Raw genomic sequence first — 20251 nt, 5'->3', positions numbered from 1 at the left:
CGTATTTGAGTCACCATTACTGATGACCAGAACACATCTCAGATACAGTCAAGAATGCCTATCAGTGTTTTTACTTACTTAGATTTCACCTTTTAGAGATGTCCAGTGGAATTAAGATTCACTAGTTTCTTTACATCCAGTACCACACCAGCTAATTTTACTACTGCAACACTGCAGAAGATGACAAAGGTGGATAAGAACATTGTGAACACACAGAACATATTTTATCTTACACAGCTAACTTGGAAATGCAAACTGTATTACTGAAATATGTCCTGCACGGTTTATTTTATCCCTCCTTTAGTAAGACTTTTGATCCACAAGTGACAAATGCATGTCCTTTTATATATGATAAAAGTATGAGATATATATATATATATATATATATATATATATATATATATATATATATATATATATATATATACGGTAAGCTTATACTTTATCAAATGTAAATTAATGGAATGACTTTTAAAAGAAAAGACTGATAGAATATTTGTGAACAGTTAACTAGCTTAGAGGTCTTGTTTCACTAATATGCTGAAATTAAAAAATGAAAATGGAGTGAAAATTAAAAAGATACAGTGTTATTTAAGCAGATTTTCAAAAAGCTCATAAGATTGATAGGATGAAGCATGAGAAGACAGATCACACTGAAATGTGGATGTTTAAATTGAATTGATAGCAAAGGCTTATTGTTCAAGGAACTGTTTCAGAATTAGCTATGTTAACAACAATAACAAAATAATTTATTTTAATAGCACATTTTCATACAAATGTTGTTGTTCAAAGTGCTTTACAAGATGAAGAAAGAAAAAAGAAAAATATAAAAATAAAATTAGGCAATGCTAATTTACAAAGAATAAAGTAAGGTCTGACAGCCAGGAGGACAGAAAAAACAAAACAAAACAAAACAAAAAAACTCCATACATCATTGTATCATTTTTGCTCATTTTTTTCTACATTTATCTGCACTTGTTTTGTCTTTTTTACCAACAACAACTCAATGTTGACCATTCATTCAATAAACATCTGACTTTTCTAATGCCTTGTGCCACGTCTTTGCTTTGGGGTACCTTGAGTACCATCCACTTATTAACACGAGCAGGCACTGACTTTTGCCAGTGTAAAAATTTTATTGAATGTTTGCCAGTGTAAAAATTTTATTGAATGCCTTATTTGTTGGAAGTGGCAATCCATCGACATAGGTAAAATGTGAAGATGCCTAGCAGACTGTTTTAGAGGTTCAAGACCTTACAAAGCCTGTTGTGGAGCATTTCACATCTCTTGATCGTTGCCACACTGATCTCTCTCTTTATGTTCTTTCACAGAGCTTCAAATACACTTTTCAAAGAAAAGCAGATAAAGCTAATCTTATTCTTGCCCTGTAATTACATTTTTCTCCAGGTCATAATGAATGATTAACTTTTAAAATGTTTTTCCTTCATCTTCCTCCCTTCATCTTCTGTAATGAAAGCATTTTCTCACCTACTCTTGCATTTTCTCTTATTCCCTTCTTCCTTATTATGTTAACAAGTCTTTCCTTTTCAATTGAACACCTAGTGAAGACTATACAACCTAAACATGCATTTTACCTTCTTTACTTTTCAGTATGGAAATGACTTGTAATGTTTTTTTCCATTGTAGTGTCTTTCTTTTTGTCTATCTCCTGCTGTAATTAGGGTGTGGTAAAGAATATCATAAAATACATGACACATTCTGGGCATATATCATTTTTGCAATTGATTTGATTCCTTTGCAAAGATTCAAAATGAAAATGCCATTAACATACTTGTGCTCCTAGAGACACAAACCCTTATCTGACTGCTGAGGGATGATGTAGCGTGTAAGGGTAGCAGTAATGCCTACCTTTTGTATTCGGTTGTCTTATGAAGGGACTGGCCAAAAGTCAAAGGCAAGGAACTGACACTCACATCTCCCCCATCTGCTAAGCAGGTAACACCTATTAGAGCTGTGGCATCACAGACACAAAGCAGGTAAAGCCAGCAATGCATATGCTTGGTTCAAGAAGAAGCCTTCTAAAGGCATAGCAATGCAGGTAGATTCACTGGATATCACCATCAAAGCCTCACAGACACTTCTGCTCCAATTGTGTCCATGCAGGAGACATCAGTAAAATAACGTGGGAGACATCTCTCTAGACAGGCACCATATGACCAAGTGGGCCTTCCCAATCTCAACACAAGACCATTTCTCAATTCTAAGAATCTCCCTTTGTGGTTTGAACATGAACAATGAAATTATGGTTTAATAAAAAAAATACCAGGAAGACGGTGTTCTCTGTAAGCAATGTGCATAATTTTAACTTGTCCTCCTCTGCAAATTAATCAACTTATGGAATTGATATAAGAATCAGTTTTGAAGCTATGTGCAATCTCGATTGTTAGACAAAAGACAATTACTCCATATCTTTTGAATAAACTTCATCTTCTTTTTAAACAAAAAAGGATCAAAATAATCAACTCAAACATTGGTGAAAGGTGGTCGGTCAAGTAACAAGCAATCATCTGGCAAATCTGTCATTTTTGGCTCACCTGCATTAGCACTATATCTTAATGTTGTGCAATTTGAAATGATTTTCCTGATAATTGAGTTAGCTTGAGACATTCAATATTTCTGAAACAACTGTGCAAGCATATAATTGAGCCCACATTGACTGATTGTCTTGTGGATGTGCTGCAATATAAGAGGGGCAAAATGTAAATGTTTATGGAGAATTGCAGGAAATTTAGCATCAGAGAATGACGTTTTCTTTAGAATATACCACAAGGGCCAATTTTCATGTTAGAAAATGATTTATTATAGCAACTGTGAATGTACAGGCATCTCCTCGTCTGCTCGCTGGCTCTGAAAGGAAAGAGTGCGTTACTAACTGCTGAACGGTGAACTTCATTGCACTGCAATTCACTTCACTTGGATTTAGTGCAGTTGCATTAAGGTGCTATTATTACAAATCTCTTATTGTTCCTGCAGCTTTGTGATCCTCTTAAATAAGATATTTAAGATATACAAATTGAAGCTTTGGGATAAAAAATGTTGCTACATTGTAGAGCATGTTGATAGGAGTTTTATGCTGAACAATTTGCTGACAAGTTCTTTTAGACAATGCAATATCTGATTCTAAATCAGTCATTGTATCTTTGAATGGTTTCAGAAAACATTTATGAGTTTCTTTTTATGATGTGTCCAGTCATCAAATTTCTACAACACTGAATCCAGTATATTCAAATTAGAGTTTCATCTTTTCCCCACAGACTGTTCGAGTTACCTTGTAAGCTTGCCTTTTTGTCCAGCATGTTTAACGTACCTGACTAACTTTTTTTTTACATTAGCCAGAAGCTGTGCAACTTTGGGCCCTTTCTTCATCACTGTTGGTGCAAAAGCACTTGAGAGAATCGTGTTACAAATGTAGACACTACAGTTTAATCTGGTGTAGCCACTGACGTGTTTAAGCCTCGCTCAATAACAGCCAATTCTGAAAACTCTTATGTTTTTCAAACAGTAAAGCAGGATTTTTTTTCACCTGTTTTAATCGTGCTTGCTTTGAATGTATCATCAATACAATGGATGGTTTTCTCTAAGTTTTTGGTCCAAATATTAGTTGTGGCAGCACACCTATAATTATTGACGGTCATTAGCATGTCATATACAATATCCTTTCTAGGTCTTTTTCTGCCATGATATAGTCATCAGATAGGACAATATCTCTTCAAGCTTCAGACATTCCAATTTTGGCTGCTGTGTCAACCAGGTACTGCTAAAATTGAATATAGCCCAGTTCAGATACTGTGTGGTAGGGCTTTATGCTTACAAACAAAATCTGCACATTTATCCAGTGCTTCCCTTTTAGTGGTAGCTGTTACTTGTGACAGGTTTGGCAAGAATGTCAGTTTAGTTTGACCTTTCGTTACTGCACACTGTTTTAAAACCAAGGTGTCTATCCACTGTATGTTAGCACATTTATTGCAGCAAGCAAACGGCAGTCGTTTGTTATTGCCATCGATAACAATTGAAAATGATTACCAAATGTCAGACCCCTTTACTGAGTTTAGCAGTCTTCTACTCTACTTTGTTAATGCTGTTTGCACCATTGTGGATGTAAGGCTGTCTCCGAGCTCTGCAATCTTGAGAATGCACACAAGACAGTATATATAGCATGTGTCCAAACTGCTTATATAATTGTATATACTGTATACCAGTATTTAACCCTAACTATGCACACAAATTATTTTATTGTAATCCTCAGAGACATGTTCCCAAACCAACCACCCATCATCTTATTAAGTAATAAGAAATAGGAAATAAGTCAATGTTTTAATAAAAAATAAGGAAATTAAGTATAAATGTTTTATAGTGAATTTCAAAAGTTACAAAACCTCAGGAAAAACAACATTCTGAGAATATATGTGGGTCAGACCTGTTTATGGTTCTGACCAAAAAAAACATATATCTCTGGCCCTATAAGAGTTAGGGACTTGGGGCTGCCCTTAATCATTGCATGTGCAGAAGATATGTGCAGAAATAGGACAAAAAACATGGTTTTGGAAAAGGTCACCATTTTGAAAGTTGGGGGTTCAGATGGGGGTCAGACTCCTTTATGGTTCTGACCAAAATACCAGAAATGAAGCACCTATTCCAGATTAAGATCCTTCTATCCTTTCTTTATATATATATATATATATATATAGTATATATATATATATATATATATATATATATTGTGCTAGAATAAACATCACAAATACAAAAATAAAGTTTTGGGGACCATCCCCGTATATTGTCATCCAGACAATATGAGAAAATGCAGTGATTCAAAGTCTTGAAAGTACAATGAATGAATTTACTGATACAAAATGCCGGTTATATAGCAGAACAAAACATGTGACAGGAAATGGTTGGCATTGCAGCAGGAACCGGAAACAATGTCATTCTGATCAGTCGGAAGTGAGGTGGTTTGTGGGTGCCGGAAGTGACGTCATAGAAGTTGGCCGGAAGTGACGTCATTGCAGCCATTTTGGAACCCGGAAGTTGCTGGATTATTTCTCTTTTTGTTTTCTGTTGATGAAAGAGAGTTCAGGTAAGCACCACGTGACAACCCCTTATCCCACGATGTTTTACTCACCTTTAGGCTCTTTGACTGCCTCCTAATCGCACATGTGTGACAATATATATATATATATATATATATATATATATAAACTGGTCAAAAAATTAAAGGAACACTTTGAAAACACATCAGATCTCAATGGGAAAAAGAAATCCTCCTGGATATCTATACTGATATAGACTGGGTAATGTGTTAGGAACGAAAGGATGCCACATCGTTTGATGGAAATGAAAATGATCAACCTACAGAGCCCTGAATTCAAAGACGCCCCAAAAATCTGAGTGAAAAATTATGTGGCAGGCTAGTCCATTTTGCCAAAATTTAATTGCAGCAACTCAAAATTGTACGCAGCACTTTGTATGGCCCCTGTGTTCTTGTATACATGCCTGACAACATCGGTGCATGCTTCTAATGAGATGACAGATGGTGTTGTGGGGGATCTCCTCCCAGATCTGGACCAGGGCATCACTGAGCTCCTGGACAATCTGAGGTGCAACCTGGTGGCATTGGATGGACCAAAACATAATGTCCCAGAGGTGTTCTATTGGATTTAGGTCAGGAAAGTGTGGTGGCCAGTCAATGGTATCAATTTCTTCATCCTCCAGGAACTGCCTGCATACTCTCACCACATGAGGCCAGGAATTGTCGTGCACCAGGAGCCACTGTACCAGCATAGGGTCTGACAATGGGTCCAAGGATTTCATCCTGATACCTAATGGTAGCCAAGGTGCCTTTGTCAAGCCTGTAGTGGTCTGTGTGACAATCATTAACCCACCACCAAACTGCTCATGCTGAATGATGTTACAGGCAGCATAATGTTCTCCATGGCTTCTCCAGACCCTTTCACTTCTGTCACGTGCTCAGGGTGAACCTTCTCTCATCTGTGAAAAGCACAGGGCACCAGTGGTGCATCTGCCAATTCTGGTATTCTATGGCGAATGCCAATCGAGCTGCATGCTGCTGGGCAGTGAGCTCAGGGCCCATTAGAGGACATGGGGCCCTTGGGTCACCCTCATGAAGTCTTTCTGGTTGTTTGGTCAGAGACATTCACACCAGTGGCCTGCTGGAGGTCATTTTGTAGGGCTCTGGCAGTGCTCATCCTGTTCCTCCTTGCCCAAAGGAGCAGATACTGGTCCTGCTGATGGGTTATGGACCTTCTATGGCCCTCTCCAGCTCTCCTAGAGTAACTGCTTGTCTCCTAGAATCTCCTCCATGCCTTTGAGACAGTGCAGGGAGACACAGGAAACCTTCTGGCAATGACACGTATTGATGTGCCATCTTGGAGAAGTTGGACTACCTGTGCAACCTCTGTAGGGTCCAGGTATTGCCTCATGCTACCAGTAGTGACACTGACTGTAGCCAAATGCAAAACTAGTGAAGAAACAGTCAGAAAAGATGAGGAGGAAAAAATGTCAGTGGCCTCCACCTGTTAAACCATTCCTGTTTTGGGGGTCATCTCATTGTTGCCCCTCTAGTGCATCTGTTGTTAATTTCATTAACACCACAGCAGCTGAAACTGATTAACAACCCCCTCTGCTACTTAACTGACCAGATTAATATCCCATAAGTTTCATTGACTTTATGCTATACTCTGATTAAAAAGTGTTCCTTTAATTCTTTTGAGCAGTATATATATATATATAGTACTAGCTAACATAGCTGAAATACCTGCCATTGCCCAGAAAGAAAATTTAGTGGGTTTTTTTTTTGATTTAAAAAAAACACTTTAAAAATGAAAATAAATTAACAAACAATAAAGACTCACTAATGTGCTTGTCTTGTGGTCTTGTATATATATTTTAATCCTGTTGATGCTCAGAACTGGCCAACTCCATTTAATTTCAAAAGCAACAGGGGCACTGTGGTGCTCAAACATAAAGAATGCTGGCAGTCACCTCCAGTTCGCCCTCTGGTGGTTGTTCCGAGTGTCAACTGGATTTTAACATGCAGACAAGACGGCAAGATCACCTCCCACCCTACCAGAAGGGGCGTGTTTAGGGTTGATTTCACCCTATTTTTCACTGTATTTTTAGTCAAACAATGAGAAACATGTATGACAAGTTTCATGTAAATCGTTCCAGCCATTCGGAAGTGATGCTGGAACATACATCCATACACATACATTGACTTTTATATATAGAGATAGATATATAAAATGAATGTATGTACTGTTTTAAATTTAATTTTAATTTTCCAGACTCTACCTCCTATCCACACACAGGTACCAACTGCCCGCAATACTGAAAGTTAGTCCCGCATCACATGCAATTGCACTGGGTCCCGTGAATCCCCCTGCGGTAATCCCATGTGAGTGCACACCTCTGCCTGGAGATTTCCTCCTAGATCTGGATCAGAGCATCGGTGAGCTCCTGGACAGCCTGTGGCACTACTTGGTATCATCTGATGCACCAATGTCCCAGAGGTTTTCAATTGGATTCAGGTCTTTGGAACATGTGAGCCAGTCAATGGCATGAATGTCTTCATCATCCAGGAACTGCCTACACATTCTGACCACATAAGGCTGGGCATTGTCCTGCACCAAGAGGAACCCAGGGCCCAGTGTAAAGTCTGATAATGGCTTTGAGGATCTCATCCCGGTACCTAACAGCAGTCATGGTACCATTGCCTAGCATATGAAGGTCTACCACCAAGGGTATACCCTCCCAGACCATCACTGACCCATGGCCAAACCGGTCTGGATAATGTTACAGGCTATATAATGTTCATCACGGTGTCACCAGACTCTTTCATGCTTGTCACTTGTGCTCAGGGTGAACCTGCTCTCGTTTGTGAAGAGAACGGGCACTAAGGGTGAAGGCAGCCAACTGTGGTATTCTCTGGCGAATGCAGGTTGAACTGCTTGATGATGGATTGTGAGCACAGGTTACTACTCGTTGGACCCTCATGCCCCCTTCCTAGAGGCTGTTTCTTGCAGTTTGGTCAGAAATATGCACACCAGTAGATCAGCTGGAGGTCATTTGGATGGCTCTGGCAGTGCCCCTCCTGTTTCTCCTCTCACAAAAGAGCAGATACTTAACCTGCTGCTGGGTTGATGCCCTTGTACAAATTTTCCAGCTCTCCTCATGTAACGGCCCGTCTTTTGGTATTTCCTCCGTGCTTTGAGACTTTGCTGGGAGACACAGCAAACCTTCTTATGATGGCACTTATGAATATGCCATCATGGAGGTGCTAGACTATCTGTGCAACCTGAATCAGCTGCAGGTACCACCTCAGGCTACCAGTAGTGATAAGGGTATTAGCAAAATGCAAAACTAGAGAAAAAACAGTCAAGAAGGATAAGGAGAGAGCAACTGTCTGTGGCCACCACCTGCAAAACCATTCTCTTTTTGGGGATTGTCTTGCTGTTGCCTCACCAGTGCAACTGTTGTCAAATTTTATTTGCAAAGCAGGTGAAGTTCATTCACAATCACTTATGCTTCTTAAGTGGACACATTGATATCCCTGAAGCTTACTTAACTTGATAATAGACTGCGATGATTAAGTGTTCCCTTCACCTTCTTGTGCACTGTATATAAATATTCTGTCATGCCTTCTAAACAGTACAGTATATGTTATCCTTGAGTGTCAGAAGTTAAATATACCACAGATAAACAAAATCAATGTCAAGCAACAGAGAAAGTGCTTATAACCGGTAACTGCAATACATTTCGACACAATTATTTTAGAGTTGTAAGCTAGGACTGATTTGGGAAGGGTGGTTTAAGATTTGTTTAGTGCAGCCCTTTAAATGGCTGCTTCACAAAAGAAGCAGGCAAGTAGAAAACAGAATCAAAGCAGCTGAAGTCTGGTTGGGATTGTTAGCAGCTCAAAAAACCGTCACTTTACTGTGAATATACTGGTTTCATTGACAATATAAAAACAAGGCAGCTACCAGCTAGCTGTAGTTTGGCTTAATATATGTAAGAAAAAAACAAAAATAAGGTGACCTGGACCTCAGCTGCCAGTACAGGTGAAGCAGATACATTGGATTTGGGTGAACACCACCAACTTCTGGCTGGATGGGTGACTGGGCAGACTGAAGACATCCAATATCTTAACTGGACAGCTTTGCCTAAAACTGCAGTAGGGCCACAGCTCGGTGAAGGATAGGTGGCTAACATGTGATTTTCTACTTTGGCATGTAACTTTACTACTTTTTCTACTGATGGCAAAATTTAGTTTCCATATGTGACTTTCCTCCAACAAGCATTTTTGCATTTTCTAATTAGAATCTTAATATTTATTAAAATAACAAGGAATGTCTTTATGTTTGTTTTCTTGTCATGTAAAGAGTTTTATTTCAGTGTTCAGATATTCAAATGACTTACTGAACAATGCTTTCTTTAATTTGAATATTTACCCTTTTTCAGATCATAATTGTACAAAGAGCTTAAAGCTACAAGAAGGTACGTATTTAAATATTTTCCATTCTTATTTATCTAAAGATGCTTGCTACTGAAATTAAAGCAGATAATAATAGCATGTTGTGTCTGGACTGATGTAAAGTCAATTCCCAAGGTGTTCTTAACATAATGAGCATTTTTAAAACAACATTTTCATTTACACCTGAAAATGTCTACATGAGTCAGAAATATGGTGGAAGTCACCTCCTGTACATCTTCTCAATTCAAACTGAACCAAGAAAGAAATGCAGAGATATGCAATAAATTTATGAGCTCTTCTGATGTAAGCTAGGGTTTAATACTCAAGAAGGTGTATTTCTGAATGGGGAGAGGCCAACGCTGTTGAACGACAGAGGGCACAGGCCCAAATGATGGAGTAAAACTAAATCATTGATATAACCTAACAGTTGGATCCAGTTGGAACAGACCAATTCTTAGAAAAATTAACAATTTGATTTTTGCATTTCGTATTTGGAACTTCTTTGGTTAGGATTGTCTTTTAGGTGTCTCCTTGTGTTTCTTTTGCTCCTTTGAGCTTTTCTTCATATATGTTTTTAATAAATATTTTATAAAGACTGTTTGCTTACCCTGTTTTGCAGAATCTTTGCAGGCCTCAATCTGTTTTGCTTTGGAAAACAACTTCATATCATAAAACTATGCTGTGCTGTTACCACCAGTTGCCCTCATGCCAAGCCCAGGTCTTTGACGTTTGTGTCGAGGCCTTTCTTTCCAAGTGTTTCTCAGTCATCCTTACTTATGGGTCCCCTGCAGTTTACAAGTTAAGGCCTGTGTGGTGATGTTGGGGTCCAGCTTTCTCAGAGCTGTGACCAAGCTAACCCCTTCTCCACTTGAGGATGTCCTCCACTGTAGGGCACTCCCGGGTTTTCTACCACAGCTCCACATTGCTCATGGTCTCTGGCCAGTGAATCCACAGGATATGACATAAGTCATAACTGATGAAGGTCTGCCACACTGCCACAGCACATAATTTATTATTTTTCTTTGAGATTTAAGTCATATCCCCACAAAAATCCAAATTCAAAGAATGAGTTTACTAAGTTGACTCATTTACATGGAAAATGTGACCTTAAACACCAGTATGCACATGCATGCTTCTTGTATTATCGTAGTATTTCCCTCTACTTACCCTTTACCTGTTTTCTCAAGGGTAAATGTTCTCGTCAAGTTCGTTATCGGGTTAGTCTACTGTTGCACTTTAAGATGAACACACACACATAGATAAACACACACACACAGAGACCCTAACCACAACAGTACCCTATGAATGACACACACACGCTGATTAACTCTTAGCAATTTAAACCACACAAATGCTATAGGAATAACAGCCTGTCATTCAACACTTCAAGAGACTTACTTATTTTTGGCACGAACAACATATGATATCTCAGACCTAAATATTACTTTTGGTCTACAAGAATAAATTTAAACATACAAAGACTCAGCACTCTTTACTATAGGTAATTTATCAGCCAAAAAAACCTTCTTTATCATATTGTCCCTAACTATTGAGTGGCGCCCTCACTCTCAGCCTTATAAACCCCACAGCACAGAAATAATGGCAAAAATCCAGCTGTCACCAGGTGCTCAAAGAAATATAATTTATTACTTCGATCACTCTAGACATTAAGACAAAGCATAGAACGTTAAAAGCAGCATGGTATTTATTACAAGAATAAGAAAAATACCACTGGAACAAAGAATAATAGAAAAATAGGTACTGATAGGAAAGTCTGAATATATATAGTCTTTAGAAAAAGCTTACGAAAAAAAGGTAGAGATGACAAGGATGAATGTCCCAGGGAGGCATTTGATTTAGCAATCAATGTTCATGATGCCTTTCTGACGACCAGTGCCATCTTCGTGAGTTCCTCTTCTTCTTCTGTGCTTTCTTCTTCTCCTTTGCTTTTTCTCTGTCTCAAACCAAGGCATATTTATTATGAAATGTCATGCCTTGGTTTCACAACACATGCATCTGATTGGCTGGCTGTCAATATGATGGATGAATTTTGCTCCCCAGGTAATAAAGTTCTTTGATATTGCCTCAGTTTTTCCTTTCCCAGGCCGTAAACCGAATTGATGTCCCAGCTGTCCATCCGTAAAGTAATCAATAGCCTGAGGTATCAGCTCAGCATCCTTTCCCAGGCTGTAAACCAAATTATCGCTAAGCTATGAACAACTGTTATAAAAGTGTGGTATAAGGAAGAAAACCTGCTTTAATTTGTCTTAGTTCATCTGTTGTCTTGTCTCGAACAAAATATAATGGAAACCAAAATGTATTTGAATGTATGAATTCTCTTGTGGCCATACAAAAAGAAAAAAAGAAAAATAAATCAAGAAACTAAGCATTGCACATTGGTGTTGGTTTAGCATGTATGTTTAACCCGCAGGCCCACAGCATTTTGGAGATTTTTTTTTGTTGTTGTTGAAAAGATGTATGTACTGTGCATATAAACCGGGGTAATTTGGCTTGATATTGTCTGGGCATAGGTGTCTACAGAGAGATGCTGTAAGGGTCTCTGAAACCAGCAATGGGCTGTTAACTCTTTGGGAGCTCAGTTCTCATGTTATTAATGCTTAAATACTTTAACTTTGGCAAAAAGAGAGTCATTTAAAATAGCTTGTTTTAATGATAATGACTTTGTACTTTACAGTAGGCATAGCTGTAAGAAGCCTTTGGGAAAACAGTAATTGTTATAATGTGATCACTTTGTTAACTTTTTTAAGTTCCTGGTTACCTTTAAAAGTACATGTGTGATGTATTTTGGGGTTTAGGACTATGGAGGATTCATTTCCACCATTTAAATTTACTATAACCTTTGTTTTAATTGGGTTAATTTTTATTTTTACGTCTTTCCACTGCACTGTTTTTTGTCGTCTGTGAGTGCCACCTTGGTAGGGTACGATTACTGGCATTTGCTATGAAGGGACAATGAGAGCATGTGACGAGTGACATCACTGTTGCAATTGTACCAAGGTCATTCATTTCACAGCATTTTGTTTTCATTTTGCGGTTTAATAATATAGGATTGGTACATACTGTATTGCTCAACTAGGGTTTGGTGATTGACTTTCTTAGTTGAAATACTAAAAGAGCACTTGACAACGTTTCATGACTTCATGATTTGGGTTTGCAACATTTAGTTTCTCTGATTTTTGACCAAAACCTGTTTAATTGCTATTTACATATGTTGCCAACTACTTTTGGAATTTTTCTTTCTGTTTTATAATGTCTATAGTTATTTTTTTCTGATATCTGCTAGTCAAACAAAGATACAATTCCTGGTATTCCTGGTGAGAATATTTGCTTTCCTCTTTCAGGCCGTTAGAATTCCTTGCAATTGAGGAGACAGCCCACATTTTGATGTAATGACATTAAATGCTAATGTCCAGGATTTGTGTCATTTCAATGTTCAGTCCCTTTCACATAACTAAATCTAACATGTGGCATCCCTTATGTGTTTCATTGGTGATATGTTCACAGAGATCACATCTAGCTTAGTATTTATAGTTAGATGGTCATGAGAACTGCATTACCTAATGTTTTCAGAGAGGACAATGGTGTTGAATCTGTTGGAGTGCAGGTTATTTCATCTGAAGATCTGTCTTTACCTGATGCAATCCCAGATGTTCACAAAATTGATGTCGTTCCTCCTACCAGAAGGATATCAGCCAATTGTTCAGGGCTAGAAGTCTGCTGAAGGCTTGGACAATTTTTTAAACATCAGTCAGGATATGGAAAAGACAATCTTTCAACAATCAATCACTGTTTCTGACTGGCAGTAGAAAATATTATTATTATTATTTTAATAATATTAAAATATTCTTTTACCTCAGTAAGCATCACTTTTGTCCCAAAAATCCTACTCCTGTACTTCTCAAAGACTGACAATATTCTCCTTCTAATATATATAAAAACAGGCATTAGGGAAGCCAACAGAAAAGTTTTACAGTCAGGGCTGGGTTAACCATTAAGCAAAATAAGCATGTCCTTAGGGCATCAAGGGAAGGGGGGCACCACAGAAATTTTACATTGCTAAATTTACCACAGACCTTATCGTGCTAAACTGTAGCAGTTGAACCAGGTTCCACAATAAGGAGATCACACATTAAATTAATAAAATTACATACATATACGAGGTGTGGCAGAAAAGTAATGAGACTGATTTTTTATTTACCAAAGTTTTATTTTTTCAAACATCAATGTTATCCCCTTCAAAGTAGTTCCCTTGGGCAGCTACACACCGATGGAGACGTTGTTCCCACTGTTGGTAGCAGCGCTGGAAGTCTTCAATTGGTATGGTCTTCAGCATGTCCGTTACACTCTTTTGGATGTTTTCTAAAGTCCCGAAATGAATTTTTCAGTTTAGGAAAAAGGAAAAGGTCACACGAACTGAGGTCAGGTGAATAAGGGGGCTGGGGAACCACAGGAATGCCTTTTGAGGTCAAAAATTCTGTTATGGAGAGGGCAGTTTTTCGGCACCATTTTGGCACAGACCTTTCGCATGTGCAAATGTTCAGTCAAAATTTGATGAACGGTAAATCTGTTCAAATTTGATTGTTCACTCAACATTCTTAATGTTAAACGACGGTCTGATCTCACAAGAGCGTTCACACGTTCAATGTTTTCATTGGTTTTCGAAGTTGAAGTCCTCCCTGAACGGTGTTCATCTTCAACGTGTTTTCTGCCTTCCAAAAATGATTTGTGCCAGCGAAAAACTTGAGCTTGGGATAAAGAATGTTCCCCATAGGCCTGTTTTAACTTTTCAAACGTTACACTTGCCGTTTAATGGCACAACGTTGCTCCAAATTCCGCTGTTCCATTTTGCGTGATGCACAACCAAAAACACAACTTCGCTAATAGCAGTCTTAACGGAAGGAGTTGAAACTCGCACTGAGCTATGGGAGGGTACTGATACCGTGCTCTATCAAGGACAACAGCGCAGCATTGCCAGATCGCTTGCAGTGTTGCCAGTCTCATTACTTTTCTGCCACACGTCGTTTATATATATATATATATATATATATATATATATATATATATATATATACATATTGTAAGAAAGGTACTATTGTGCCTGACCTGACACAGATTTGACATGGGATGCGTGTATAAAATAAAGAATCTTTTATTTTTCTTCAGCTGGAGGGTACATCTTCCCCATAATCCCTCCAGCTACAACACAGTCCCAAGCACCAAAACAACACTGTAACACTCCTTTCTCTATTCCACCACCAGCACCACCACCACCTCCACTTGTCCACAAACTTTGTCCTCCTCCTTCCGACTTTGGCTGTTAAGTGGTGGTTGCTGGCTCCTTTTATGGCCCACCCGGAAGTGCTCCAGGTGCTTGATCACCGGTTGCACTCTCAGGTGGGGCTGAAGATAAGTTAGGGTTAGGGTTGCTCCCTGGAGCCACCCCAGATCCCAACATGGATGTGAAGGACTCCAACCCAGGGGGGTGGCCATCCTGTGTCCAGTGGGAGGTACTGCACCCTCCAGGGCTGCTCTTCCTGAATACCCATCGAAGGGGTGTCCTGGCTGGGCATATATATACTGTAATGATATATATATATATTAATCCTGGGAATACAACATAATTAGAATGTGGGGGGCACCAAAATCTTATAAGTACTTAGAACCTCTAAAGGTCTTAATCTGCCCCTGAGTCAGATAGTGAAAAGTTTATGTTGTGAACAATGAAGTCTTGATAAGAAGAATATCTCAACAATTTGCCGGCAGGGTAATGGAAGCAGAGAGCCTCAGATTAGTTGTCAGTTGTTAGGTCAAGCTGAATAGATGGAAGTGGCCTAGGCCTGGACATCAGGCTGAAGTGCTGATCTTCCTACACTTTATTGTGGATGTGAGCAGGAGTAAATCTGACAAAATGTTGTCAGCTCCCTTCTGAAGAAATCTTCATGGGCTGATTACAGGTGAGCTTTCTGTTTCCCAAGTTCAGTCATAAGTAACAGTATATCTGCTGGTATAGACATGGGTTCAACAGCAATTTAGGTGGACACATATAACCTGGAGTTTTTTTTTTTAATATTTATTTAGTTTTCCTTTGTGTTTTCCTCTATGTGGTTATTTATGTGTAATAAATGTACCATTATTAGTTCCTTTTTGATTCCTTGATATTATTTTGGAAGTGGATGATTTCCCATAAGACCCCTTCTTCTATCAAAACAAATGTAGCTATTTCAGTAGGCACAGTACAAACAACTGACATTTAATTTTAATATTCAATCATTCTGGAACAAAAAAAGAAGACTGTGAAACAGAAACAATGCTCCTTTTCCTTTTTAAATAACAACATAATAATAATTTACAGATATCTGAAATAGTTTTATTTTTTATTCTAATCAATAGCTATTTAAGTAAAATATAAATGAAAGATAATGAACAACTGTTTGTTAAAATTGTGAATTAAATAGGTAAGATAATTTTGGCCTGTTTTCTGTTTGGCCACTGAATCTGTTACTGCAGGTTTGAGCTTGTATTATCTATGCATTTTTAAATTAATTGGATTGTCCACATATCAGTTCAATTTAAAGTATATTCAACATAAAAATTAAAAGGACAGAACCATATTACTTGTCTATAAATGCTTATTGTCTAATGTATACAGTTCAGAACTGTGTTTACTCACATGAAAAATGGTAGTCATATCTTTTGGAAAGTACATGTCTTGTGCCGGCGGCATGGTGGTGCAGTGGGTAGCGCTGCTGCCTCACAGTTAGGAGACCGAGTTTACCTCCGGGTCCTCCCTGCGTGCAGTTTGCATGTTCTCCCCGTGTCTGCATGGGTTTCCTCCCACAGTCCAAAGACATGCAGGTTAGGTGCATTGGCAATTCTAAATTGTCCCTAGTGTGTCAGTGTATGTGTGTGTGCCCTGTGGTGGGCTAGCACCCTGCCCAGGTTTTGTTTCCTGCCTTGCACACTGTGTTGGCTGGGATTGGCTCCAGCAGACCCCTGTGACCCTGTAGTTAGGATATAGTGGGTTGGATAATGGATGGATAGATGTCTGGTGCCGTCCATGATGAAGAATAAAAGATGCTAGACCTCCAAGTTCAAAATTAATGTGACAGCAAGGGAAAAAGTTATATACTCTGGTCCAGGATGTTTTATCTACTCATTAGGCAGCTTGTTTACTCCATTTTTGTTTTTATTTTACATAAATTTAAGGCTGCTTTCCCTTTTTCATTGAGAATATACTATTTGTTTTCTACACTTTTGTCCTGTTCCAATACATTTTATTTTCAAAAAGCAAAATATTATAATGGTATTCAACTCAATCAAATAAATAATAGTAATATAACAGATACAAATACCATGTTTCCCCAAAAATAAGTCCTGGTCTTATATTAATTTTTGCTCCAAAAGATGCACTAGGGCTTATTTTCAGAGGATATCTTATATTTATTCATGTACAACAATATACATTTATCCAAATAAGTCATGTCATCTTCTCGAATATCGTCATAACTCTCCACATTCAAAGCCTGAAATCCAGCTTGAATTTTTTTCTACTCTAGCCACTTAGGATCCTCCAGGCTCATTGTGTGTGCTTCGATGTTTGATGAATGGTTCAATGTGGTGAAGCAAAATGCCGACATACAAATGTATTTATGTCGCTTTTATATTCAAGTGTCACATATTCCCTAAAGTAATGACATTTTAAAAGTCTCACATCTTCTTTGCCGTCCATGTACAGCGGTGTATTTGAACCATGGAGAAAAAAAAATAAGGACTGTGGCAGTAGGGGGCGCTAGTGCTCCCTTGAATCCTCAGGTACCATGCTAGACACTGGATACAAGTCCAAGACTTTTTATTATTTATCAATACTGTGCACAAAGCACACTCCACACTACTCATATATCAAAACCACAATAATATTCTCTCTCCTCCTCGCCCAGACACTTCGCCCCATCTACCTCCCAGCTCAGCTCAGTGTCTGGACTGGCCCGTAGTCCTTTTATAGCCCCTGACCCGGAGGTGTTCCTGCCTAATTACTCCACAGTTCCTTATTACTTCCGGGTCAGGGTAAACAGTCCTTTTCTTCAATCCGGGAGCACGTTGTTCCTTCCTGCCACGTGACCGTGACGTACTCCCGGGTTATAGGGCACACAGAGCCCACGAGCCCCCCTACAGTGACTCCTGGTGGCCCCCAAGGCATCCAGCAGGGCTGTGTAAAAACACTACATAGTCCATAAGGCCCTGCTGGAACTCAGGGCACGATCCTGCTGTCGGGAGAGCTCCTCCTGGCGGCCTGGGGGTGAGGGCCGGAACACGAAGCCGGAAGTCCTCCACAATCCACCCCCCTTAGCGACGACTTCTGGGCGGGCGTCCAGCCCAGCGTGGGATGTCCTCCTCCAGGAGGGGCGTCAGCCAGACCCTGGCTGCGTTGTCCCTGTCCCCCAGCGAACCTTGGGGGAACAGTGTATCTCCTGTCCCCCCGGGGACAATGGCGCCACTTGTGGCCCGGCCAACGGCAGTTGTAACACCGGCGATGTCCTCCTGGTTGTTTCCCTCTGCGAGACCAGAAACACCTTGGGAATTCCGTCCGTGTCACCCCCGCCCCTTTCTCTGCCAAGGGGGGCATTACAGCCGCTTGGCTGCTCTCAGCCCTTCTCTCTGTTATGTCGGGAGACCCACATTTTCTTAATCTGGGGCATCTTTGCTGTTTGCACACCCGTTGTCCTACATTTACCAGGAGGCGGCGTCATTAGCACCGCATCGCTCCAATGAACAGCACTGTTCATCTGCACCAGCACGATCGGCGCACCCCCCGGCCCTCCTGTCACCGGCGTTACCTCGCACTTAAGACCGGTCGGGTCCTGGAGCTCTGCACTGCTCCAGAAAGCCACGTCACATGCATGCCCCGGGCTGTTTGCTTTGTTCCCCAACCATTCGGTCATCGTGCCACACTCTTCTGTCTGGCACACGGTGCTTTGACAACCGCTACTTATTACCTGCGGTGCCAGATCGCACTGTGTCCCCTTATATCCTACGATACGGGTCAGACTCACCTGCAGTCCCGCATCGATCACCTCTGGAGCTTCCTGGCCCAGCCGCTGCACGAAGTCCCTCAGACCATTCAACGGTGCTGCAGCCGTCGCTCACAATTCCTCCACATGTTTCTTCAGCTCCTGTAAATCCTGTAAGAATTGGTGTAGGGGCTTGAGGTATTTCTCGAGACCCTGCAAATCCATACAGTTAGTTAATATGGCCAGTGGTACTTGCACTTCCGCGTTTTCCTTACCTTCCGGCCGGGAACCAATGAACACGTCCCTCCCTGGCACGTGTTCAGCTGGGTCGCGCAAAGGCTCTTGGGTCTTGGAGTCCACCGAGGATCAGGAGGCCATAACCGGCCGACTGCACTCCTCCTGTCCTTTTGTAGCGGAGAAGCGTTCGGTCACGTCCCGCTCCTTGCTAACTTTTACTTGTGTTGGCGCTGCTTCGCTCGCCATCCCCTTCCCTTTCAGGAGGCTCATGTCCGTTGGGGAATGTGCGACCTCATCAGAGGACCCAAAGTGACCTTCTCCGTCCCGGCGTCCGCCGCGCGAGGTCACGCGGTTTTTGTCCGCGAATGGGGTCGTCGCTTGCCGACAGCTAGCCTGACTTGCCTTCTGGGAATCGCGGCCATCTTGCCGAGGTATGAGGCAGGCATCCGATGCACCGCTTGCTTTCTGGAAGTGGGCTTCTGCAAAACAGGAATAGTAACACCCCCGACACTTCGGGCGTTTTCCCGGCACCTACCTCCAGACTCGGCAGCGGTCTCCCCAGTCTGATTAGGGAGTCTGGCGCGCTCGATGGCTGACCACGTTCCTGATCTCGAGCTCTTTCAGCCTTTATCAGTGCCTGGTCCTCCTCGCTTCCAGTCAGGTAAGCCCAGGTCATTTCAGCCTCGGTCATGTTCTGTACCCTGCTGGTACTGACCTTCTTTTTCCCGGACTTCTTCCCCATCACGGTCCGAAGTAGCAGAAGTCTCACCGACGCAGCGCTCTCCGTAGGGGTTGGTGTTTGCACCTCCGTGCTTTGAAGCATGGCCTTCCTAGGGTTGTGTACCCACACAATATTTGTTTGAAATGCAGGTCCCCTGCCAACAGACGGCCAGAGAATCCTGACGACTATGCCAGTGTGGCAGTAGGGGGCGCTAGTGCTCCCTTGAACCCTCAGGTACCACGCTAGACACTGGATACAAGTCCAGGACTTTTTATTATTTATCAATACTGTGCACAAAGCACACTCCACACTACTCATATATCAAAACCACAATAATATTCTCTCTCCTCCTCGCCCAGACACTTCGCCTCTACCTCCCAGCTCAGCTCAGTGTCTGGACTGGCCCGTAGTCCTTTTATAGCCCCTGACCCGGAGGTGTTCCTGCCTAATTAGTCCACAGTTCCTTATTACTTCCGGGTCAGGGTAAACAGTCTTTTTCTTCAACCCGGGAGCACATCGTTCCTTCCTGTCATGTGACCGTGACGTACTCCCGGGTTATAGGGCACACAAGAGCCCACGAGCCCCCCTACAGCAACTCCCGGTGGCTCTCAAGGTATCCAGCAGGGCTGTGTAAAAACACTACATAGTCCATAAGGCCCTGCTGGAACTCGGGGCACGATCCTGCTGTCGGGAGAGCTCCTCCTGGTGGCTTGGGGGTGAGGGCCGGAACACGAAGCCGGCAGTCCTCCACAG

At 41.0% G+C, this 20251-nt stretch overlaps 1 protein-coding gene across 2 annotated transcripts in view; it reads left to right on the top strand.

The window, feature by feature from the left end:
* Positions 1-20251, top strand: part of LOC120525025 (erythroid membrane-associated protein-like) — a 103903-nt gene that overhangs the window by 69176 nt on the left and 14476 nt on the right. For both annotated transcript variants that reach the window (XM_039746972.1, XM_039746963.1), the window contains one exon: positions 9499-9534. In XM_039746972.1, coding sequence (XP_039602906.1) covers positions 9499-9534 — 36 coding nt within the window. The remainder of the gene's footprint in view (positions 1-9498; positions 9535-20251) is intronic.

This window comes from Polypterus senegalus, chromosome 1 (genome assembly GCF_016835505.1).
Source record: "Polypterus senegalus isolate Bchr_013 chromosome 1, ASM1683550v1, whole genome shotgun sequence".
Classification (NCBI taxonomy): Eukaryota; Metazoa; Chordata; class Cladistia; order Polypteriformes; family Polypteridae; genus Polypterus; species Polypterus senegalus.
The sequence above is the reverse complement of the archived record's forward strand: the minus strand, read 5'-3'. Positions and strand labels throughout refer to the sequence as shown.